This window comes from Camelus ferus, chromosome X (genome assembly GCF_009834535.1).
Source record: "Camelus ferus isolate YT-003-E chromosome X, BCGSAC_Cfer_1.0, whole genome shotgun sequence".
Classification (NCBI taxonomy): domain Eukaryota; kingdom Metazoa; phylum Chordata; class Mammalia; order Artiodactyla; family Camelidae; genus Camelus; species Camelus ferus.
Window position 1 is genome coordinate 72,641,768 of NC_045732.1, and position 25,655 is coordinate 72,667,422.

At 40.9% G+C, this 25,655-nt stretch overlaps 1 protein-coding gene across 7 annotated transcripts in view; it reads right to left on the minus strand.

The window, feature by feature from the left end:
* The window catches only part of LHFPL1 (LHFPL tetraspan subfamily member 1), a 161,504-nt gene that overhangs the window by 94,687 nt on the left and 41,162 nt on the right, over positions 1-25,655 (minus strand). For 2 of the 7 annotated variants that reach the window (XR_004317806.1, XM_032474473.1), the window contains exon 3: positions 6,445-6,524. Coding sequence is in view for 3 of the 7 variants with exons in the window: in XM_032474473.1 (XP_032330364.1) it covers positions 6,463-6,524 (62 nt within the window). In the remaining 4 variants the exon portion in view is untranslated. Of the gene's footprint in view, positions 1-4,347; positions 4,404-6,444; positions 6,525-8,804; positions 9,100-12,502; positions 12,537-16,918; positions 17,755-25,655 lie in introns of those variants that run through there. The other 5 variants (XM_006193308.3, XM_006193307.3, XR_004317808.1 and 2 more) reach the window with 4 other exon arrangements.

Here is a 25,655-nt window from a genome sequence, read left to right on the forward strand (position 1 = left end):
ATAAGCTCCATGAGGGCAAGTATTTCTAATTACCAGTGATTCTTTAGTGCCTATAAAGTTTCACTTATTAAATATTCATTGAATAGGTTGAATTAATGATTTTAAGTTTCTCATTAAATAACTCTCAATAGATGGCACTTGGGCCTACCCTAGCCTCCCATTACTTATTTTTTAATGTAAATTTCAGGTAAGAGCATTATAATTTGACATCTGTATACACTACAAAGTAATAACCACCACAAGTCTAGTTACCATCCATCACCATATTATTGACCCCCTTCACCTATTTCACCCACCCCTAAACCTCTTTCTCTCTGGTAACCACTAATTTGTTCTCTCTGAGTTTCTTTGTTTTGTTTTAGATTCCACATATGAGTGAAATCATACAGTATTTGTCTTTTTCCATCTGACATTTCACTTAGCATAATATCTTCAAGGTCTGTCCATGCTTTCACCACTGGCAGGAATTCATCCTTTTTTTATGGCCAAGTGGTATTTCATTGTATGTATGTGTGTGTGTATATATATATGCGTATATATATATATATGTATGTATGTGTGTGTATATATATGTATGTATGTGTGTGTGTATATATATATGTGTCTGTGTATATATATATGTGTGTATATATATGTATATATATATACACACTGCATCTTCTTTATTCGTGCATCAATCAATGGATACTTAGGTTGTTTCCCTATCTTGGCTATTGTGAATAATGCTGCAATGAACATAGAGGTCCACATACCTCTTTTAATTAATGTTTTTGTGTTATTTGGGTAAATACCCAGACATAGAATAGCTGGGTCATATGGTAGTTGTATTCTTAATTTTTGGAGGAATCTTCATACTATTTTCCATAGTGGCTGCAGCAATTTATGTTCCCACCAAAATTGTACAGGGTTCATTTTTCTCCACATTCTCTGCAACATTTGTTATTTCTTATCTTTTTGATAATAGCCATTCTGACAGGAGTGAGGTGCTATCTATCTCACTGTGGTTTTGATTTGCATTTCCCTGATGATTAGCGATGTTGAGCATCTTTTCATTTACCTCTTGGCCATCTATATGTCTTCTTTGGAAAAAATGCCTATTCAGATTCTCTCCCTATTTTTTAATTGGGTTGATTTTTTATTGTTGAGTTGTATGAGTTCTTTTTATATTTTGGATATTAACCCCTTATCAAATATATGATTTGCAAATATTGTCTCCCATTCAGTATGTTTCTTTATTCTTTCTTGTTTCTCTCATAGAGATAGTCACTCATAATAATGACAGTCATCACATTTCCAGAGTCCAGAGAAAGTTGTTATCTGGTCACATCCGCCTCTCCTGATGTGCTCTCTCTGTGAGCTTCCCTTGCCTAGGTCTTGTGACTTACTTGCCAGCACTCCCACTTCTTTTCCCTATTACCCAAACTTAGAAGGGACCCGTAAAATTGGATTCCTCATGAGGGTATCTGAATCGTGGTCAGGTTGAGAATTGGCAAAGGCTGCCTGGAAAGATAAGATGGGATAAACGCACTAATGCCAGATTTTATCACACTCTTTGAAGCAAATCCAGCTCACTCGCTGCTTGTGCACAGACTGGGCTGAGGAAATGTATTATCTAGAACTTGTAACTCCAATAAATGTTCCCAGGATCCTTGTAATCCAACTGTACTGTATAATCTTTTTCAGATACTTTAAAACAAATCCTCACTGCATGTCCAACCTGAGTGCCACCAGACACGATGACACATTAAGTTAACACTTCAAAGCAGACCTGTGTTGGTTCAAGCCAATACTCAGTGACAGTGCCATTAGAAGCTGACTTCCCTTGGCTATTTCTCTTTATCAGAAACTCACTGAACAACCTGGAACAGTCAGAAGGCTGGTGTTACTGTAGACCAAAGAAGTTATTTGCTTTAAAAGTGGGTAGCAATTTAGCAGGTCATACAGCCTGCAGTGGTGCACAAATAGTAATTTTCTAGATTGGTTGGTCCAATCCAACTCAACAGGGACTAAGTCACTTTAAGTAGAAAACGAGAGACCTGCCTCTGACCTGGGTTAATGTAATAACTTCTTATCTGGACGTGTGGACACTCATCTCTTCCAAGCATGCGTTCTCTAGGTCACTGCCAGAAAAATTTCTCACTGGGCTATTCACATACTTAAAAACCTCTAGTGGCTTCCCTGCAGTCTACCAGCTCCTGAATTTCTCTGGCAGCCTTTCAACACCACCATCATCTGACTCCATCTTGCTGCCTACTAAATCCTACCCTTCTAAACACACCACACACCACGCACCACACACACCTCTTCTGCTTACCTAGTCAGGCTGCTCCACTACCAGTCCCTTTCCTCCATCCTGGTGCCAGTGCTGTGCTGGTCCTACTTCTGTGTCTTTGCTTACACTGTACCCTCAGTCTGAAGCACTTTCCCTTCTTTGTGTAAACTGAAATCTTACATTTCTTTTAAGACCTCGGTGAAAGCCAACCATTTCTGTAGAATCCAGCCCATTGTGATATTTTCTTTCCTCATGGTTCCCTGGTTCTCTCATATATTTTTTGTGTATACATTTTATTGTTCATCTTAAACTCTCCATTATAAAGCTTTCTACTCCTTTTAAATCTTCCAGAATGCATATGAGGCTGGGCAAGCCATAGATACTTAATGAATCCTTGCTGCTGGAATCTTAGCACTCTTGACTCTCCCATAGGACACAGCAAAGGGAAGACTGAGAGGCATAGCTCTGTCCCCTCCCCCGGTGCCAATATAATCAGTGTGGTACTCTTATCCATTCTGCGTATTGAGCTTCAGAGTAAGATTACATTTGAAAACAAGGATTCTATCAATTTTTAAGTATGAAATCCACTAATATAGACCATTCATTCATTCAACATTTATTGAATGTGTTGAATGAATGCAAATGTGGCCAGCATTGTGCTGAGCACTTCTGTGAGCAGTTAGGAACGGGTTGGAGTTATTAAGGAATTCTGCACACCAAGGATTTGGAAATGTAGAGGCAATGGGGAAGGACTTGCTGGGAATCAGAGCAGCTCATCACCCAGTGTTGGAGGTACTGAATAGGCACCAGTGTTGGCTATTCATCCCTGTTCTCTCAGAGGGACGAGCACAAAGAGTAGGGCATCCCTTCCCTAATGCATTTGACCAGCCCCTCTCCCGTTGCCCAGTCCCTTGCCAGTCTTGCCACATCAGAATGATGGGGGCCTTAGTTTCCTACGTCTCGGAATCAGGCCAGGCATACCGTGATGCTGAGTTGGTTGTTTTCTGTTTTAAGCACCAGCCTCCCCTGTGGGCATTGGCATTTTTGTGTCTGCTCACATAGCAGGCTGCCTACATGAAATCTTCCTCCTGACCCTGCAGGTCTACTGGGAGACTGAGTTGGCACCAGGAAACTGCTTTTCCCATAATTCATTTCTGTACTACTGCACGCCAGGCACCTGAAGCAAAGTGTCCTGCTGCCACCACCACCAGGCAAAATTGTATCATGTGCAGACACCAACGTCCCAGGCTGCTGGCTAAGAATAAGATAAGCTCAAAATAACCTGCACTATCCCCAGGGGACGTTGCTGCCTGCCAGCCTCCTCTTTACCACTGCCTATGATTGGCTGAAGAGCCAGGTAGACAACTAGTTCCTGAGCCCTGAAATAACATTGACAACAGAAATAAATCTCCTGCCGGGGTTAGAGGCTCATCAAAGCTGAAGGAAAAAAATGTTCAATCATTCTGCCACTTACGTAGCTGGACTCAGGATTTCTAGTATGGGCTTCAGGAGATTTTGGACCTCCCCAGTTCAGATTGGGTGGCATGTGCAGTTGAGCAGTGGAGGATCAAACAGGGTGGGAGAGGTAATTAGGCTTAGTGGCAGGGGAGAACCAAGAGGTCTGTGCCCATGAGCTTAAAACTTCATTCCTGTACTCAGGCCCCTGGTCTCTCTGAACAGACCTATATTCAGTCTGAGTGACAACTATGGCTAAGACGTGCCTGGTTAGTGGGAAGCAAAGGTTGCTAGGGATGGGGGCTCCTCTCTGACCATGAGAAGTCACACTACTCCATGCCACCCCCTCCAGAGCTGGGGACACCTTTCCTAAGTGACCATAAAGCAGGGGGTGAAGGCATTGTTGTTTCCGAATCTGAGTCTCGCCTACTGAACAACCTGGCAGCTGCAAGCTCCCAGAGCCCTGGGGCACCGCTCTCATGGATCCCCTCAACTTTCACCTCAGAAGAGCCATTTCCCTCTCATTTAGCATCTAATGCTGGTACCACTGGATGTATTAAATACTTGACTCTACCCAGCTGAAAGGCAGGAGAAGATACTTTTAGAATTAGAAGACTCACCAATAACAAGAAGTCAGGATGTATGAGTGTAAGACTGCAGACCTTACTGAGCTTCCATGGCCTGCAATATCAAAACCAGGGATTCTCAGTAGGAACAGGGAGTGAAGCAGTAGAGCATGAGTTTTACGAAAAATATTCCAAGGTTATTATGATCCTCACCTTGAACTTTCTATTCATGCATTAGCAAGTTACTCATATTAATTTCCTAATTCACTCACTGTAGAGACAAAAATGACCCAGATAAGTAACATGACCTAAAAAAGGTCACCTTGCTGAGAGCCATGCCAGAACCTGCCTATATCCTCAAGTGCTCATGTACCCATCACTGTTAGCCCGCTTAAACCTTTGACCATGATAATAAGTGCCTTAGAGCAACCCTCATACAGCACTGAGGACCAGGGCTGGAGGACAAGCTTCCTTCATATGTATGTCAGTCAGCTCAAGCTACCGAAAGAAAATGCCACAGATTGGGTGGCTTAAACAATAGAAATTAATTTTCTCTCAGTTATGGAGGCCAGAAGTTCGAGATCAAAGTGTCAGCAGAACTGATTTCTCCTGAGGTCCCTCTCCTTAGCTTGCAGATGGCCACCTTCTTGCTCTGCACATGCCTCCTGGTGTCTATTCCTCTTTTTATAAAGACACTAGTCCTGTTGGATTAGGGCCCCACCCCTAGGACTTCATTTATCCTTAATTATGTAAAGGCCCTATCTCCAAATACAGTCACAGTAGGAGTTAGGGCTTCAACATATGAATTCAATCTATAACGTGAAAATTCTGTGACAACTGGGTACAAAGAGTGTTCATCCCTACCTCGCCTTGTATCCATGCAACTACATTTCAATCTTCCTTCCCAACCCCATGCCACAGAGAACCTTCCTCCACACCTCTATAACCATCACTGCTGCTCCCGCAAGTCACATCCCTCCTCTCTCCTCCAGCCCCACAGCATCCTGTCCCCTCAGTTCTGCCTGGTCCTGGGGATGTCTATGTCTTCTCCATGTGTTGTTTATATGTGGGTTCTGTGCCCCCCCAGAAACCCTATTAGCTCCTTAAGGGCATAGCTCAAATCTTCTGTTTCTTTTGGAGTCCAAGAACAGGTAGCAAATGTCTGGGCACACAGGGGGAGCATATACTGAAACCACTTTATACCCTGTTTAATGACATGACACGAAATGACAGTAAATGTCCCAGCACTCCAGAAATGTTGACTGAGTGACTGCCGAGGGACAGGAACAGGGTCACCTCATCCTCCTTTCTGCTCCCTTTTTTAGTCTTTTCCAAACACCATGGAAAAGGTCTTGCTCTCTGCTTCTGTTAGACTGTTCTATTTTCTACCCTTACACTCTAGGCAGTGAGAAACTCAAATAAGAATAAAGGGCATTTATCCCACTCTGAGAAGCTGAGTTTTTTTTTTTTTCTTTTTCTTTTTTTTTTTTTCTGCTGTTGCTCTGGGGCTCTCACTCTCCCAACCAAACAGCTCAATAGGGAAAAAAATAAAATTAGGAAAAGGGGCAGGGGAAGGGAAAGAAAGAGGAGGAAAAGAAAGAAATGGAGGTGGGAGGGGACACCAAGCCAACATGACAGCATCATTCTGCCCTGCTGACTGAGAACAGGAAGGGAGCTACACTTTGCAAAGCACCTGTAAATACAGCCTTTGTCTGGACAAAGACCCTAATGAGAATTGAAAGAGGAATGAGCCCTTTTCCATTCTCATGATCGGGTTAAAAGTGTAACTTTATCATCCGGCTCCTCATCAGCCCAAGAATGAGGGCAGCGAGTGCCTAATGGTTTATTTTTAATCTCTGATATCATCTCCCAGATCCCAGAGGGAGCCCAGCCTGGCTTATTTAAGACCACACAATGTTGCTATTAAACTCATGTGTGTATGCCTAAGGGATCCCTCCTATCTGTTGTAGGAGAAGAGAGAACTTAAGATGAGCACCCTGGCTCTCTGGCCCTCAACTTCCAGCCAGCTGTTTAAGAGTAGTGAGCCAGAGAAACAGCTCAATTACACTCCAAGTCAGGTGAGCACACTGAGCAACTGCACCTGGCCCAGGGAGCTTATTTGTCACCAGTTAACAGTTCAGGAATACTTACTGGACACAGGACTTTGCATCAGGGACAGTGGGCCTTTTCCACAGAGATGACATGATCCGTTCCTTCAGGAGTCCGTGATCCTGGGACAAAATTAATTCAGAAATATATTAGTTTTTATTGCTACCTAACAAATGACCATTCACTTTGTGGCTCAAAATACCCATTTATCAGTTCATAGGTCTTTAGGTTAGAAGTGCAGCATGGTGGTCAGGGTGGAGAGTATAGCTCAGTGATAGAGCACATGCTTAGCATGCACGATGTCTTGGGTTCAGTCCCCAGTGCCTCCATTAGAATAAACCTAATTACCTCTCCCTTAAAATTAAAAAAAAAAAGTGAAGCATGGTGGGACTGGAATCTCCACTCAGGGTCTTACAAGTTGTCAGCTGAGCTGCATTCTTATCTGGAAGCCCAGGGCTCTCTTCCAAGCTTGTGTGCTTGTAGCAGAATCCAGTTCCTTGCAGTTATAGGACTGAGGTCCCTATCTCTGTGCTGTCAGCGATGCGGCCACCCTCTGCTCCCAGAGGCATCTTGCATGTTTTCTTATGTGGCCCCCTCCATACTGAAACCAGCAACAGCATTTTACATCCTTCTCATGCTTCAAATAACTGTAACGTCCCCTTCTGCCACCAGCTGGAAAAAGTTTTCTGCTTTCACGGGCTCACTGAATAGATTAGGCCCGCTGGGATAATTCCCCTATCTAAAAGTCACCTGTGCCATGTAGCACACTCCAGTCAAAGGAGTGCTATCTCATCATATTGGGGAGTTCAAACTGGATGCGTTTTTAGAATTCTTCCTACCACAAGTAATACAAGGACACTTGTGTATGTGTGTGCCTCCACATACACTCTTTCCCCCTCCCTCTTCACCTTTCACAGGTTTGCAGACCTGTGAGTCCTTAAATCAGTACCCTTCCAGGATCTAGCAATAGTCAGAATTTTCCCCAGCCTCTCCTTTCTGTCATGATTCTAGAAATACAGCAGATCCTACTGTTCCCATCATTTCAGATACTACTGTAGTCCTTGAGTTTAAACCATGAAAGAGTGAATTTACAGCAGTTATTAGAACACTACCTTGAGAACAAATTCTCCCTCATGGTTGGCCAGAAGAATAGAAACTGGTGTGTGTGTGTTGATGGTGGTGGTGATTTTACAAAAGTGCTCAAAGGTGTGTTGCAGTGGGTGGTGGCCATCTTCATTTCATAAAGAAGCTCATTTCATAAGCTCCCTGGAACCCCAAATCTCTTTGAGTTGCTGATTTTGAAAGCACTTCCGTTATCTAAATGCTCATGATCTTTCTATCATTTTGAAATAAAATGAGTTTCTGGCTATTGTCACATTTGATCATCTAAAATACAAATTCCAAGAGAAAATTATGCCCAAGTGAAGACATGAAGGCAGGATATGTTAAAGTAATGGTGCAAATGGGAATCAGGTTGGATAGAGGGCTATACCGCCCGTGCACTGCTGTGACTTACAGAAGAAAAGAAATATGCATTATTCTTCAGAACCCAATAGAGGTGGAAAAGAAATATGATTATGTTTGAATGGTAGTATGCCAACCATGCAAATGATAAGAAGTCCTTGAAATTTCACGTGTATGAGGATTCTTGCCTTTTTCTTTCTAAAAGCAACCAAGGAAAGATAAATTACTGAGGACGGCCCTCATATTATACCTTCACCCTATATTTGAGTTATGCTTTACACGTTTCACATGTATATACGCCATGGCTATTTACATGGATTCTTTTGAGCTTTCCGACTAACTACCCTGTAAGAATGGCTATGCAAAAAAAAGAAAAGAAAAACCTCTTGCTTTAAATTTGCTAATTGAAAACCACCTTAGTCTGGCAAGAGATTAGAGCAAGTAAGGAAAGACAATTTTGTTGTTAATGAGTTAAGTTAACATTCTACATTACTGCTGGCTCAAGCTTAAAAGTATGGTGTGGAGATGTGCTTGTCCTGGCTGAGAGAGCAGAACTGTGAAAGAGCGTAGAGATCTGTGGGGAAGGATAGTGTCAGAGAGAGGAGGAGAAAGTTTGCATAACAATGAGAAAGGTCCTTTTTCCTAGGTTGCATTCCAAAGACCTTAGAGTTTGATTCAGGATCCTGGAATGCTACTGAGTCAGAATTTTGTTTAAATAATAAGGGCATGTCTGACCTAGAAAAGAGAGATGAACTGTATGAAGTTCAGGCCAAACGGGTTTTGCATTTTGGGGGCTGGCGGCAAGGAAGCTGAGACAGAGATATGGTTATTAGACTAAGGGAAATAGAAACTTCACTCTTAAAGGGCACACACAAAATCACATGCTCTGGAACCTAGGGCAGAAGCAGTAAGTGGATAGGAGCCTGGTTCAGACCTACCTTCTGATCTTGGAGAGCCTCTGGGAGAGGCAGGAGGCAACTGCAGCAATCCCAGAGCAGGCACTGGCGGCAGCCATTTTGGGAGCTCTTTCTACCACGTGGACCCTGGTGCTCCTCCCTCTAGTTTATTAGCCCCAGGACTCAGCCCTGCCGTGGCCCAGCAGCCTGTAGGCGCTAGTGCTGGAGCACGTGAGGCCAATCAACTAACTAGGCAAGAACACAGCCCAGCTCATCAGCAGACAAAGTGCCTTAAGACCCACTAAGCCTCCAGTCCCGTTCACCAGGGGACCTAGGACCTAGCTCCACCCACCAGTGGGCAGGCACCAGTCCCAGAATCCCTTGGGCGCCAGCCCTGCCCTCCAGGAAACCTGCTCTAGCTTCTGTAGCAGCCTCACCCACCAGGGGGCAGACTCCAGACCAGCAAAACCGTAATCCCATAGCCTGCAGACTCAGCCTGCCCACCAATAGGCCAAACCCTGTCCTAACACCAGCTGAGCCTCAGTCCTACCTACTAGCAGACCAACACAAGCTTCGGGACACCCCAAACCCCTGTACCCAACTGTGTCAGGAACCCCTGCCCCCACCGGTGATCTGACACCTGCTCTGGGAACCCTGGGCCCTGCAACTAGACTCCAGGACCTGGCTCTGATTGCCATTAGGCCGGCAGTAACCTCAGGACCTGGCTTCACCCACCACTGGGCGGGCAGCAGCCCCGGAGTCTTCTGGACCCTGACTCCACCCATCAGTGAGCCGGCACTAGACCCAGGGCCCGCTGGGGTTCTACAGTCAGCCACCTGTGACCCAGCCCCACCAACCAACATCCAGCAGCCTCTGTCCACCCAAGGCAGGGGCTGGCAACCAACTGGACTGGGGGCCAACCAAGCCTATCAGACTGCCGGCGTAGTCAGCCAGCCACAACAGGACCACGGCAGCCCTCATAGGGGAAACCCCTAGAGCATATAGGGTGACAAGAGGGGACTGCACTGCTTGGATGCGTAGGACGTCTTAAACAAAAGGAACTGCACATTTTAAATGACCAAGAATGAATCTAATTTCCAGAAGCAAAAAATGTGGAATAAGAAAATTATGATATTAAAGACATTCTGAGGGCTTGAGGAAGGGACGGAAGGAGACCAAAGCACCGAAGGTCTGACCACTATAGCTGAGACTCTTCACATCATGATCTATATGTTACCTTTCTCTGCCAGACTCCCTTGCTAGGTTGTCGATATTACACTTGTTAACCGCTATAGCTTTCCATTAAGTGCTGATACCTGAATACAAATATGAAAATCAGTAAGTCAAGTTAACACTAAAAAATGGAGGATATTTATTGGGACTGTGTGAAATTTACAGATTGATTTAGAGAGAACTGACACACTGAGATATCCAGTCTTTCCAGCCATGAAACCGATCTTTCCTTTTAGTCTTTCCCCATGCCCTTCAATAATGTTTTGTAACTTTTCTGCATCTTTTGTTAGACTTGGTCTTAGGTACCTTATAGTTTTAGTTGTTATTGTACACTGAAATATTTCCCATTTTTTCTGACTTAAATTAGAATGTTTCTAAAATTCATTATTTAGTATGATGTTAGATGAAGGCTTGATAGATATCCATTATCAGGTTAGAATATCCCCTTTTAGTCCCATATTGCTAAGACTTTTTGAATCATTAATATCTTAGGATGATTGTAGTAGAGATAAGAGAAGTAGGAAGATAAGGAATATATTTTGTAGGTAGAAGTGATAGAATTTGCACATGGGATTGGAGGTAGGCACCAAGGGAAAGAAAGAAATCAGAGATTATTTCCAAATTTTGGGTGGGAGCAACTTTTTGGAGAAGGGGGAAAGAAAACTATAATTTTCTTTTGCACGGGTTAAATTTGAGCAATCTGACCATGTTTAAATTGGAGTGTCATCAGCACAGAGATGAGATCACCTGGGGGAGTAACTTAAGCAATGTACCTTAGAGCATTTTAACATTAAGAGGCAGAACAGAGGCAGAAGAGCCAGAAAAAAATGAGAAGAGCCACCCTAGGAGGTAGGGGGCAAACCAGGTAAATATGGTGCCATCTACTTACTAAGATAGAGAAAATTTACAAGGAGCATATTTAAGGAGAAAGGTTTGAATCTTGGTTGTGGATATGTACAATATGTCAAGTTTATTGGACATCCAAGTAGAGTTGTGGAGTATGTAGTTGAACTTATGAGCCTGGAGTTCATAGGAGAAATTTGGCTTAGAGATGTTAACTTGGGAGTCATCAATAATTAAGTCAGTTGTTCTCAATTATAGCTACATGTTAAAACCACACAATGACACAAAATTTATGTATGTCTAGGTCCTACCCTAGACCAATTAATTAGAACCTCTGAAAGTAGGCCTAGGCATAAGCTGAATTTTAACTCTCCGGCTGATTCTAATTTCCAATCAGGACTGAGAACCACTTGCATAGATCAGTGCTTCTCAAACTTTAATGCATATGAATCACCTGAGGATCTTGTTAAAATGCAGATTATGATTCAGTAGGTCTGGGGTGGGGCCCGAGAGTCTAAATCTCTAATGCTTTTAGACTATAGCTCATACTTTGAGTAGAAAGAGCATAGATAAAATTTAAAGCCATTAGATTGGATGAACTCATCAAGGGAGTGGGTGTAGACAAAGTGTGCAAGAACAGTTATTGTTTTTCTTTGTCAACAGTTGGGAGCAGGTGGATTATTTAATTTAACCAGGATTAAGATTTTGTTGGACAAATATGTTATAGTGTGAGTCGGGGGCAAAAGAGTGGAATATTTATTCAAGAGGTGATTACATTGATGAACTATGGACTCTAGACTGGGTAAGTAGGATGGGATCAAAGAGTTGATAAAGAGGGAATATTAAAAACATGAGCTGAAAGGATAAGAAATGTTGGTCAGGAATGGGAGGCTTCAAATCTGGATTTTCGTGATGGTGAATTTATTGCCAGTGTCAATAGTGGGAGTGGCAGAGGTTGGGTGGAAGAAAAATATCATTGGAGGTAAGGAAGTCAAAGACTATAGAGGCCAAGAAGTTGGCAAAGAGGTTCACGTGGATGTTGAAGTTTCCAAAAGGATGATAGCAACAGGGATGGAAAAAAAGAAAGTGAGCCAGGTGCTGAAGTCATCAATGAATGAGCAATGCTTACGAGGTCAGCAGATGGCATCAATAATGGCGATGGGGCACTATGGTCTAGTGGCCCCCAGAGATTCTGACTCAGTTGGACTGGGGTGGGACATAGGCATCAACCTTTTTTAAAAGCCCCTCAGAGCATTCTAATGTGAACCAGAATTAAAAATTACTGTGTTAGAGTTATCAGTGCAAACTGAAAGGTGTGGGGCCACTGGATAGTAAATGCCTTCTGAAGCTCTGGGGAGTGTGGAGACCAACAGCAGATAGGAGATACTGTCTTAGAAAGTTTTGTGAACTCAGAGAAGTTAAGTAACTTGCCCAAAGACACACAGCTCAGAAATGTTTGGGCTGGGATTCAAACCTTGATCTGTCTGTCTGACTCTAAAGCCTGGACTGTCTTCACTTTACCATGTTGTTTAGAAGAGGGCAGTATTTTAGCTCAGAAGATACAAAGAGATATCTCAGAAAGAATTGCAAAATTCCCCAAATGAGATTCTAATAGGCCACAGTGAGAGGAAGCAATGTGCCTCTGGAATGATTCCAATATTTACCTGTCTAGCCCTCTTTCTTCCTCCTTGATCTTTCTACCAGCTTTGTTTCCTTTCTGTAGTTGCCACCACGTCTTTAGGAAGTAGAGACACTACATGAAAGGGAGCGAACATCGTGGGCTGCCCCGTGGATGCCAGCTGGCCTCGATGCCCCCTCCTCTGAGTTCTGTTATCTGGGGCCTCCTTCCTGGATAAAGAGGGAGGGAGAAGGAGACAGTGCTGAAGTCAAAACCAAGCATTTTGTCTCTCCCCACTTCTGCCTCCTGATATATCAGCAGCTCTGTATAATGAAAATCTAAATCATTTGTGTGCACACATAGCAACTGTTTATTTGCTGTTAGTGTGGAAGACTCAGCGGGGGTTTGTCACGCTTAGAGAAGAGATCAACACTGGGGGAGCCTAACCTCGTAAGTAAGACAAAATGAAAATTGAAGCTGAAAATGCATCTCTCTATATCTGAAAGAGAGGCCAGTAATAAATACCCTTCAACTTCAGCCCCTCTCCAGCTCAGAAAATGCTATTAAACCGAGGACACAAGGCAGAGATGATGCCTTGTAAGGGTCCTGCCTCCCGTCTGCTAAGAAAGCTTTCCTTGGCCTGGTTGGAGATTGATCATGAGTTCTAGAAATAGCACGCCTTTCCCCTCAAGCTACCGAGTGTGTTGCCTTTCATCGTTTACAAAATGCATTCACTATTAGTGTTTTTGAAACTTCCATTTTTTTTCCACCCTGACAGGCTGCCTTGGGACCAAATACAATCCTGAAGCTTCTCCATATTAGTATTTCCACCAAAAGTGAATGTCCAACTGAAGAAGAGATCTTTATCACACTCTGAAGGGGCCAGACCCTCCCTCGTAGTGCAACTTGTTGGCCAGTTTATAAAGCTCGTGCTTTCCAGAAGTTTCCTCACCCTCTCATCCTCTCAGGACTTCCCCTCATCCAGCCCAAACCTCGTATTACCACTTACTCTTGCAGAGACCAGAACTCCCTTACCCAGAAGCCAGAGCCTGCCCATCTTGGATTAGGGCACATGCTCTTGCAAGATGAGAACCCACTGCTTAGAAGTCACCAGCATCTGTAAATCAATGGACACAGCTACTCCTCCGGGAGTGGGGGTAATGAGGGGTGACATTAGGGAGAGGGCATCACTCAAGAGAGAGCTGAGTGACTTAACACTTGTAGTATACCAAGGGTCATCCAAGATAGAGAAATTGTAACCCTGCAGACACAGAGGCATGCCATTTGGGTGGTTGCTGGCCATCTGGCATTCTTTACTGAAGGAATGTCTTGCTAAATGAACTCTTAAGAAATACTCAGTTGGTTTTGAGCTAGCCCAGGTGAATAGCCTCACGCCTCTCACCCCTCTACACACAAGATCTAAGTGGTTCCAAGAGTCAGAAAGGACCTGTGGTTTGGGACTCAAACTGTGTGCACAGGCAGGGAGCACACCAGCCTGCTAGGCCCGGAATAAACCACCATCCCTGAGAGCCTCACTTCGCTCCTCAGCCTTCCCCCTGACCCACGGGCTCTCTTTCCTCTCTGCTTAACAGCAGCCAGAGGAGGCAGGCTTAGCATCCAAAAGGCTGCTTTAGGCCACAGGAAAAAAAAACCAGGCTAGTCAGACATCTATGCAAAAACAAGGCTTGGCAGGAAAGAAACCAGACACAGGTAGGGAAGACTTTAAATTCAAATTGAACAAGGGGCTGGATCCCTCTTTGAATATAAGCCCCTGCAGGCCTGGTTTCTTCACAGGAAAAACATTCCTTTTCAATCCTGTCCTCTTTCCCTGGAAAAAGAGAGGAAACATTCCAACTAATACCTTATACAAGGTGACAGGCATTTAAAATGGTTCTTTGGAATTAACCCCTTCCTGCTCAGTCTCCTCTCTAGGGTGTAACTACTTCACAGTGTGTTCAGGTATTTTGGCCACAGAGAGCAGCAAAGCATTGACTTCCTGGGAAGCAACACGTTAGGGGATGGTAGCATCAGGAGCTAAGAACATTCACTGAGCTGTGATTTTCCATTTGCTGCTCACACCCCCAAGGTCCGCCTTCTGCCCTTCTCTGCCATGCTCTGTGACAAAGGAGGCTGACCTCAAAGGACTGCAGCAACAGGCTGTTTGTTTTTTTGCCAGCTGGCATCTGGCGGGGCCTGGCTAATGGTGGGCACTGGTGGGAGATCAGAGAGTGGGAAGAGAGTGAGATACAGATTTTGTGCCCCTGTCTCCCTCCCAGCGGTGTTGCTTTTAGGCAGAACCCGCACTGTGCTACCTAAAGGCACAGCTCCTATCAGGCAGCCCCTCTTGCACTGCTATAGTTCTTGCTGGGTTCCAATAATACGGTTTCTTCCCCTTGCCTCTTGGGTCTTTGGGGGTGATAACAGCTCTATATGCCCCACCATCACTGTGGATACCTGCACTGCCGTAAATAGGCCCTTCATTAAGCTCATCTAGCTACACTGCTTGAGTATGCCATCTGTTTCCTGCCAATAGCCTCACTTAAACACATCACTTTCACAAATTCCATCCTGCAGAATTCCAGAAGGGTCCCTAGCCTGAGAAGAAAGATCACCTGATCCGACTGCCTTTTCTAAAGAGACTGATCTGTGTTTTCCTAAGTGCTTGACCTATTCTCCATACACTGAGCTCTCCTAAATTCAAGTTGCATTATTGTGTCTACACAATAGAAATGAGGTTCGAGCCAGTTCCATTTCTGTTTTACCTGTTCTTAGGGATGCTGCATACCTAATTACATTGCTTCCCTCCCACTGAGATATGTTCTGTTTGCTTTACCTTAAACACTTTAATCCAGTTCCGTGGGGAAGACAATACTTGACATGAATTTGATCATCAGTTCCTTCCTATCTGTTATTTCTATGAGTCCTCATCTTGGTGATAGGCCACATCCCAGAGTGGTCATACCAAGATTTTAGCTTGTCCTCACCTACACATAGCCATGAGACATCAAGCACTCTGGGAACTATATCCTAGATAGCTTTCTTTAAATTTTCATATGCTCTATTTAAACCAATATATCCCAAATATTATCGTTTCAACATTTACTCAGTATAAAATTATTGAGAAGATATTTTAATTCTGGTATGTAACAAAATATTCTAAATATCTTCCTTCAAATTCGTCCACCTGCTCCAGCCCCACATCACTTTAGTTTAGGACTTGGTCTTCCTACACCTAGATTATTGAAGTATCTCTAGTCTCTCCCTATTCTCTTTCATTCTCTTCACATTAGTCAAACTAATCTTTAAAAAAACACTAATACGTTTATATCACTTCTCTTTCAATGGCCCTCCTTTAGGATAAAATCCAAACTCCTTATCCTGGTGTAGAAGGTCCCATTAGTATTTCCCTTTTCAGCTTCAGCTTTTGCCACCTCCCTTTTGACACCTCTATTCATCATTCTTGTGATGGCACCATGTTTTTTTCATGTCTCCACGCCCTGCCTGCTTTCCATGCTTTCTTGTCTAGTACACTCTTAGCCTTTGGTGACTAACTCCACCTATTCATCTCTCAGACTCATCTTAGGAATCATTTCTAGAAATCTTTCCCATGAACTCCTTCACCCACTCACCCCACTTTGTTTAATAGCCCCTCTATGTGATCCTTTAGCCACCCTCCCCTTCAGTTAGTAGCACTTAACACACTGTTTGGCAATTATTTATCTACATTTATTGACAGACATGTAGATAAATATCTATGCCTTTTAGGGTGAGAAATCGTATTTTTATCTTTTTTCCCCAGCATTTAGATCAGAATATAGTGTATCATAGGATACTCAAAAAGTGTGTCCTGAATGAGTGACTAAATGAATGAATGACCTCATGAATGAAATATATGCTTGAATTCACTCACCTACATCAGGCTGATGAAAGGATCCTGACCCCTCCTAGGATGGCATATAATGAGACACATTTTTGCCATTTCTCTCCTTCCAGGTAGGGCTATACCGGGTTGTACTCAAACCACTCCGGAGTGATTAAGAATAGAAACAGATGAGCTGGCCTTTTGAGTCACAGGCCTTCCCTAGTCCCTAAAGCTATAGTTATGGAACAACAGAGCTAGCCTGAATTAATTAAGGAGGTTAGGGGAGATAAATTCTGTCCCTGAGAGACACCAAATTCTTCTACACCATCCGTCAGCCTTGAGCACAGATGGAATGGAGGCCAGGCCTAAAAATACATCAGCCCTAGGTGACATCAGGGCTGTGTTCTTTTATATCTAACTCACCCCAGATGGAAGGGAAAGCACTTGATAAGTAGTCTTTGAAACCGGCAGAGAAACTTCTATCATGCTAGGAATGACTATAGGGGCAAAAGGCCACTGTGAATTTCCTAGTCAATAAAAATGAACTCTAATAGAAATTTCAGTAAGGAGCCAGGAGACACATCCTTGTCATCATCATTTTGAATTTGTTTTTATTGAGTACACAACAAATGCTAGTCTCTGCTCAGAACATTTGATGAACACCATTTCTGTATCTGTAAGGAACTATGGAATATTTGCCACTATTTTGATGCCAGTCACCCAGCCAGAACACCAAATGAATTCTTACAAATATTCTAAAGCATAATGAGGAAGGGGTCTTAGACTGTATGCAAGCATCCTTGATTAGTGTTTTCCCCACTGGGAGTCACCCTCCCCACAAGCTTCCTCACTACCAGAAAGGAAGAGAAGCAGGAAAAAAGAGGAAGAGTCAAGATACAGTCCTGAGAAAGTCACAAAAATTTGGGCAGTGGCACTCCATACATGTTTGGAAATGACAATAAACATCAGGGGAGGGCCAAAGGAATGGAGTGGTAGGAGCCAGCCCTGTCCATTTCCTGGCCCCTCCCTGCACATGTGTTTCTGCCCAGCCTTTCAGCTTTGGGGTAAATGATAGACAGGAACTATAGACCCACTGACTTAAGGGAAAGTGAAAAGGAATGACTGGTGAGTTAAAAAGCATGCGAACAAACTAGGCTACACTACTGGCAAGTGGGTAGCAACTGCCCTAGCCTGAGTACTTCTTTTCAAGGCTCCCTTCCCTCCTCTTCCCCACCCTCTCTAATCTGCCAGAGCTCAAGGTTTGAGGCAGTGGTCAAGCTCCATGGCATAAGAATTGGTGTTCCTCATGATGCTTTCCACCAACATGACAGGCTTGGGGTTTCTTCCAGCAAAGCAAGAGAGCCAGGTGCAGATCAACATGGCTGCAGCTGCTCCGCCACCAGCACAGTAATAGGCCCAGCCAAGCCGACAGGTACCTGTAGAAACGGACAGAGACATGAGGGTCGGGTTGTTTTCTCATATGTTCTCTTTGAGATGTTGGGGTTAAAGTGAGAGTAGGAAACAGTGAATGTGACTGGGCTTACTCTTTTCTCCTTTCCCCCTTTGCTAATGGCTGATGTTAGCTTAGGAAGAGGTTATAAAATTTTATTCTGTTACAGTCAGAACCTGGGGGTGGTGGGGGTGGTGGCAGTGATGGTAATGCTAATGACAATGATGACAAGAACAACTTGATCAAGTGTCAAGAACTATGCTAAGCTCCTTAGACATATATCATTGATCATTAAAGTGACTGTATGAGATAGGTATTTTATTATCTCTGTTTTATACAAGATGAGGCAACCAAGGCACAGGTTAAGTCAACTGTGAAAAATCACACAGATAGAAAGTGGTAGAGTCAGGACATAAGCCCTAACTCATCATAACTCTAAAGCACCACACTTTTAACCATGCTGATATACTACAGTTCATGGACTGTTTACAAAGAACTATATCCTGCATCATCAGGAAATTTGCAGGCAAAATCAAATCTCTTGCTCCTTACTACATGTCTCTATCTTAACATAACCTTTCAATATCCAGGGAGGAAATATGCATTGGAATCAAGGCCAAGCTTCTAAGGGGGCAGTTTCAGTTTGAGAGATAATGGGAAAGGTCACCTGCTCGAAATCACCCACCCCACTTCCTATCATTCATTCTACCATAGGTAGATTCTTTCCTTTGAAGCATTTGTGTTTTTTTCAGAGATCTGTCAGAAAACGTCAATGCCCAAAGAAAGAAAGAGGGCTACTATATTACAATGGATCAAAGTACCAACTAACTGCTAAAGTCAAGTGCTTAAGCATTATAGGAGTCCAGAAATTGGAGTGGAAGCCCAAGGATACAAAATTGCAGAGAAATCCTGAGAAAAAATGGTAGGTAGAGACTTTCACCTACCTCACAGTATTGTAGAAAGCGCATCCTCTCTATAGTCAGTCAGGTGGGGATGTTAAGACTGATCTTCATGACAATTTACTTTTTTATTGAAGTATAGTTGATTTATAATATTATATTAGTTTCAGGTATACAGCATAGTGATTCAGTACTTTTATCACTCCAGATTATACCCCATTAAAAGTTATTATAAGATAATGGCTATAATTTCCTGTGCTATACAATATATCCTTGTTGCTTACCTCCTTTATATATAGTAGTATGTATCTATCTCTTAATCCCATACCACTATCTTGTCCCTCCCCACTGGTAATGGTGAGTTTGTATTCTATATCTGTGAGTCTGTTTCTGTTTTGCCAAATATCTACATTTGTTTTATTTTTTAGATTCCACATGTAAGTGATATTATGTACAGTATTTGTCTTTCTCTGTCTGACTTATCTCACCAAGAATAATATTCTCTAGGTCTATTCACATTACTGAAAATGGCAGAATTTTCAGATGGTAGTTCTATTTTTAGTTTTTAAGGAGACTCCACACTGTTCTCCAAAGTGGTTGCACCGATTTACATTCCCACCAACAGTGTATGATGGTTCCTTTTCCTCCACATCCTCACCAACATTTGTTATTTGTAGACTTTTTGATGATAGCCATTCTGACAGGTGTGAGGTGATATCTTACTGTTTTGATTTGAATTTCTCTGATAATTAGTGATGTTAAGCATGTTTTCATGTGCCCGTTGGTCATCTGTATATCTTCTTTGAAAAAAAATGTGTATTCAGATCTTCTACCCACTTTTTGATTGGGTTGTTTCTTTTTCTAATTTTGAGTTGTATGAGCTGTTTGTATATTTTGGATATTAACCACTTGTAGGTCCTATTATTTGTGAATACTTTCTTCCATTCCATAGGTTGTTTTTTTTGTTTGGTCAATGGTTTCCTTTGCTGTGTAGATGCTTTTAAGCTTAAATTTTGTTTATTTTTGCTTTTATTTCTATTGCCTTAAGAGATAGATCCAAAAAATACTGCTACAATTTATGTCAAAGAGTGTTCTCACTGTGTTCTCTTCTAGGAATTTTATGGTTTCAGGTTCAACATTTAGATCTTTAATCCATTTTCACTATTTTTGTATATGGTGTGAGAAATCGTATGGTTTACATGTAGTTTTCCAGTTTTCCCAGCACCACTTATTGGAGACAGTCTTTTCTCCATTGTGTATTCTTGCCTCCTTTGTTGTAGATTGACCATAAGTGAGTGGGTTTATTTCTGGGTACTCTATTGTGTTCCATTGATCTATGTGTCTGTTTTTGTGCCAGTATCATGCTGTTTTGATTACTATATCTTTATAGTATAGTCTAAGATCTGGGCGGGTTATACCTCAGAGTGTGCTCTTTTTTCTCAAGATTGTTTTGGCAATTTGGAGTCTTTTGTGACTCCATATGATTTTTAGGATTTTTTTGTTCTAGCTCTGTGAAAATGTCATGGGCATTTTGATGGAAATTGCAATAAACCTGCAGATTGCTTTGGGTAGTTTGGCCATTTTAACAATATTAATTCTTCTAACTCAAGAGCATGAGATATCTTTATGTTAGTTCGTATCATCTTCAATTTCCTTCATCAGTGTTATAATTTTCAGAGTATAGGTCTTTCACCTCTTTGGTTAAGTTTATTACTAAGTATTTTATTTCCTTTTGATGTAATTTTAAAATGTACTTTTTAAACTTTCTCTTTCTGATAGTTCATAAACAATGTATAGAAAAGCAACTGATTTCTATATATTCATCATGTATCCTGCAACTTTACTGAATTCAATTATTCTAATAGTTTTTTGGTGGAGATTTAAGGATTTTCTATATATAGTATCATGTTATCTGTAAATGGTGACAGTTTTACTTCTTCCCTTCCAGTTTGGATGCTTTTTATTTCTTTTCTTGTCTGATTGCTGTGGCTAAGAGTTCCAGTACTATGTTAAATAGAAGCAGCAAGAGTGAGCATCCTTGCCTTGTTCCTGAATTTAGAGGAAAGGCTTTCAGCTCTTTACTATTGGGTGTGATGGTAGCTAAGGGTTTGCCATAAATGGCCTTTACTATGTTGAGATATGTTCCCTCTATACCCACTTTGATGAGAGTGTTTGATGAATAGATGTTGAATGGATATTGAATTTTGTCAAATGTTTTTTCTGCATCTATTGAGATGATCATGTAATTTTTATCCTTTTTATTAATTTGTGTATCACATTGATTGATTTGTGAATATTGAAGCATCCTTGCATCCCTGGAATAAATCCCACTTGATCATAGTGAATGATCCCTTTTATATATTGTTGGATATCGTTTGCTAATATTTTGTTGAGATTTTTGCATCTATGTTCATCAAAGATATTGGCCTTTAATTTTCCTTTTTTGTAGTTGTCTTTGTCTGCTTTTGGTATCAGGGTAATGCTGGCCTCATAGATTGAATCTGGAAGTGTTCCTCCTCTTCAACTTTTTTGAATAGTTTGAGAAGCATAGGTATCAGCTTTTCTTTATATGTTTGGTGGAATTTCCATGTGAAGCTGTCCAGTCTTGCACTTTTTTCTTTTTAATTTTTTGGGGGGAGGAGGAGACGAGGGAGGTAGAGGTTTTATTTATTTATTATTTAGATGGAGGTACTGGGGATTGAACCCAGGACCTTGTGCATGCTAAGCATGAGTTCTACCACTGAGCTATACCCTCCCTCCCCCCAAGTCCTGCATTTTTGCTTGCAGAAAGTTTTTTTTTAATTACAAATTCAATTTGACTATTAGTGATCAGTCTGTTCAAATTGTCTGTTTCTTCTTGATTAAATCTTGGCAAGTTGTATGTTTCTGGAAATGTGTCTCTTTCTTCCAGGGTGTCTAATTTGTTGGCATATAATTATTCATATTATTCTCATTTTTTGTCTCTCTGTGGTATTCATTGTTATTTCTCCTCTTTCATTTCTTATTTTATTTGTGTCCTCTCTTTTCTTCTTGGTGAGCCTGGGTAAAAGTTTATCAATTTTGTTTATCTTTTAAAATAATCAGATCTTGTTTTCATTGATCTTTTCTATTTTTTAAAGTCTCTATTTTATTTATTTCCTCTCTGATCTTTATTATTTCCTCCCTTCTGCTGACTTTGGCTTTTGTTTTTTGTTTTTGTTTTTTTTTTCTAATTCCTTTAGGTGGTAGGTTTGGTTGTTTATTTGAAAATTTTCTTGTTTCTTGAGGAAGACCTATATAGCTATGAACTTCCCTCTTAGAACACCTTTTGCTGAATCTCATGGATTATGGAGTATTGTGTTTCCATTTTCATTTGTCTTGAGGTGTTTTCTGACTTCCTCTTTGATTTCTTCATTGACCCATTGGTTTTTTTAGTAGCATGTTTTTTTTTTTTTTGTCTCCACATGTTCTTTTCCCATTTTTATTCCTATAACTGATTTTGAGTTTTTTATAACTGATTATGAGTTTTATATCATTGTGGTCAGAAAAGATGCTTGATATAATTTTCATCCTCTTGAATTTGTTGAGGCTCGTTTTATAACCTAGAATGTGATCTATCCTGGAGAAAGTTCCAAGTGCACTTGAAAAGAATGTGTTCTGCTTTTTTAGAGGTAGCATCCTGTTGATATCAATTAAATTCAATTGGCCTATTGTGTCGTTTAGGATCTCTGTTGCCTTATTGATTTTCTGTCTGGATGATCTATCCATTGACGTTAGAGGGGTGATAAAGTCTCCTACTATTAATGTGTCATTGTCAATATCTCCATTTATGTCTGTATTTGCTTCATATGTTTAGGTGCTCCTGTATTGGGTGTGTATATGTTAACAAGTGTAATATCCTCTTCTTGTATTGATCCTTTTATCAATATATAATGCCTTTGTTTGTCCTTCACTATAGACGTAGTTTTAGTCTGTCTTGCCTGATAAGTGTATTCCTACCCTGACTTTCTTGTCATTTCCATTTGCATAAAATATCTTTTCCCATTGTCCCCATTTCAATCTGCATCTCTTCTGCTCTGAAGTGAGTCTCTTTTAGGCAATATATTGAAGAATATTGTTTTTTAATACATTTTTTATTGATTTATAATCATTTTACAATGTTGTGTCAAATTCCGGTGCTCAGCACAATTTTTCAGTCATTCATGGACATATACACACTCATTGTCACATTTTTTCTCTGTGAGTTATCATAACATTTTGTGTATATTTCCCTGTGCTATACAGTGTAATCTTGTTTATATATTCTACAATTTTGAAATCCCAGTCTATCCCTTCCCACCCTCCACCCCCCTGGCAACCACAAGTCTGTTTTCTCTGTCTATGAGTCTATTTCTGTCCTGTATTTATGCTTTGTTTTTGTTTGTTTGTTTGTTTTTGTTTTTGTTTTTTAGATTCCACATATGAGCTATCTCATATGGTATTTTTCTTTCTCTTTCTGGCTTACTTCACTTAGAATAACATTCTCTAGGGACATCCATGTTGCTGCAAAAGGCATTATGTTGTTGGTTTCTATGGCTGAGTAGTATTCCATTGTATAAATATACCACATCTTCTTTATCCAGTCACCTGTTGATGGACATTTAGGCTGTTTCCATGTTTTGGCTATTGTAAATAGTGCTGCTATGAACATTGGGGTGCAGGTGTCATCCTGAAGTAGGGTTCCTTCTGGATACAAGCCCAGGAGTGGGATTCCTGGGTCATATGGTAAGTCTATTCCTAGTCTTTTGAGGAATCTCCACACTGTTTTCCATAGTGGCTGCACCAAATGGATCAAAGACTTAAACATAAGACAAGATACAATAAACCTCCTAGAGGAAAACATAGGCAAAACATTATCTGACATACATTTCAAAAATTTTCTCCTAGAAGAAATAAAAGCAAGAATAAACAAATGGGACCTAATGAAACTTACAAGCTTCTGCACAGCAAAGGAAACCAGAAAACAAGAAGACAACCTACGGAATGGGAGAAAATTTTTGCAAATGAAACCAACAAAGGCTTGATCTCCAGAATATATAAGCAGCTCATATGACTCAATAAGAAAAAATAAACAACCCAATCCAAAAATGGGAAGAAGACCTAAACAAGCAATTCTCCAAGGAAGACATACAAATGATCAAAAGGCACATGAAAAAATGCTCAATATCACTAATTATCAGAGAAATGCAAATCAAAACTACAATGAGGTATCACCTCACACCAGTCAGAATGGCCGTCATTCAAAAATCCACAAATGACAAATGCTGGAGAGGCTGTGGAGAAAGGGGAACCCTCCTACACTACTGGTGGGAATGCAGTTTGTTTTATTTTTATCTAGTCAGCCACCCTATGTCTTTTCATCAGAGCATTTAGTCTATTGACATTTAAAGTAATTATTGATACGTATGTACTTATTGCGATTTTATTCCTCATTTTCAGTTGTTTTTTTTGCAATTCTTCTTTGTCCATTTCTTCTTTTTGTTTTTCTAATTGTGGTTTGGTGATTTTCTTTTGCAGTATGCTTGAGTTCCTTTCTTTTAGTTTTTGTATATTGATTGTAGGTTTTTGATTTGTGGCTACCATGTGGTTCATATATGTTGACCTCTAAGTATATCTACTTGTTTAAACTGGTAATCACTTAAGTTCAAACACATTCTAAAAGATCTACATTATTTACTCCCTTTCTCTACATTTCGTGTTTTTGATATCATATTTTACATCTTCATGTTTATCCCTTAATTGTTTATTGTGGTTATAGTTGCTTTTTATAATTTTTGTCTTTTATTCTTCATATTGGCCTGAGTAGTTTATCCTCAGTCTTTACAATGTATTTGCCTTTTCTAGTGTAATTTCTCCTTTCCTTTAGATTCTTTTAATTTCAGCTTTGAATTCTTCATTTTGATTGAGTCTCTTTTATATTTTATAGTTCCTTGCTAAAATTTTCACTCTGTACATCTCTTCTTTTCCCTAATTCAGTTAAAATTTTTATTACCAATGGAATCACAAAAGAGCCAGAATTGTCAAAGTCATACTGAAGAAGAACAAAGCTGGAGGAATAACCCTCCCAGACTTCAGATAATACTACAGAGCTATAGTAATCAAAACAGTGTGGTATTGGCATAAAAACAGACATATGGATCAATGGAACAGAATAGAGAGCCCAGAAATAAACCCACAGACCTACAGTCAATTAATCTTCAACAAAGGAGGCAAGAATATACAATGGAGAACAATGGAGAAAAGACAGTCTCTTCAGCAAATGGTGTTGGGAAAACTGGACAGCTGCATGTAAATCAATGCTGTTAGAACACTCCCTTACACTATACACAAAAATAAACTAAAAATGGCTTAAAGACTTAAATATAAGACAAGACACTATAAACCTCCTAGAAGAAAACATAGGCAAAACATTCTCTGACATGAATCTTAGCAATGTTCTCTTAGGGCAGTCTACCCATGCAATAGAAATAAAAACAAAAATAAACAAATAGGACCTAATTAAACTTATAAGCTTTTGCACAGCAAAGGAAACCATAAGCAAGACAAAATGACAACCTATGGAATGGGAGAAAATATTTGCAAATGATGCAACCGACAAAGGTTTAATTTTCAGAATATATAAATAGCTCATACAACTTAATAACAAAAAAAACCAAACAACCCAATCCAAAAATGGGCAGAGGACCTAAACAAGCAATTCTCCAATGGAGACATACAAATGGCCAATAGGCTCATGAAAAAAATGCTCAATATCGCTAATTATCAGAGTAATGCATATCAAAACTACAGTGAGGCATCACTTCACACCAGTCGGAATGACCATTATTGAAAAGTTCACAGATAATACATAGACATAGAATACAAACTTGTGGTTGCCAGGGGGAAGAGGGTGGGAAGGGACAGACTAGGAGTTCGAAATTTGTAGATACTGACAGGTATATATATAATAGATAAACAAGATTATACTGTA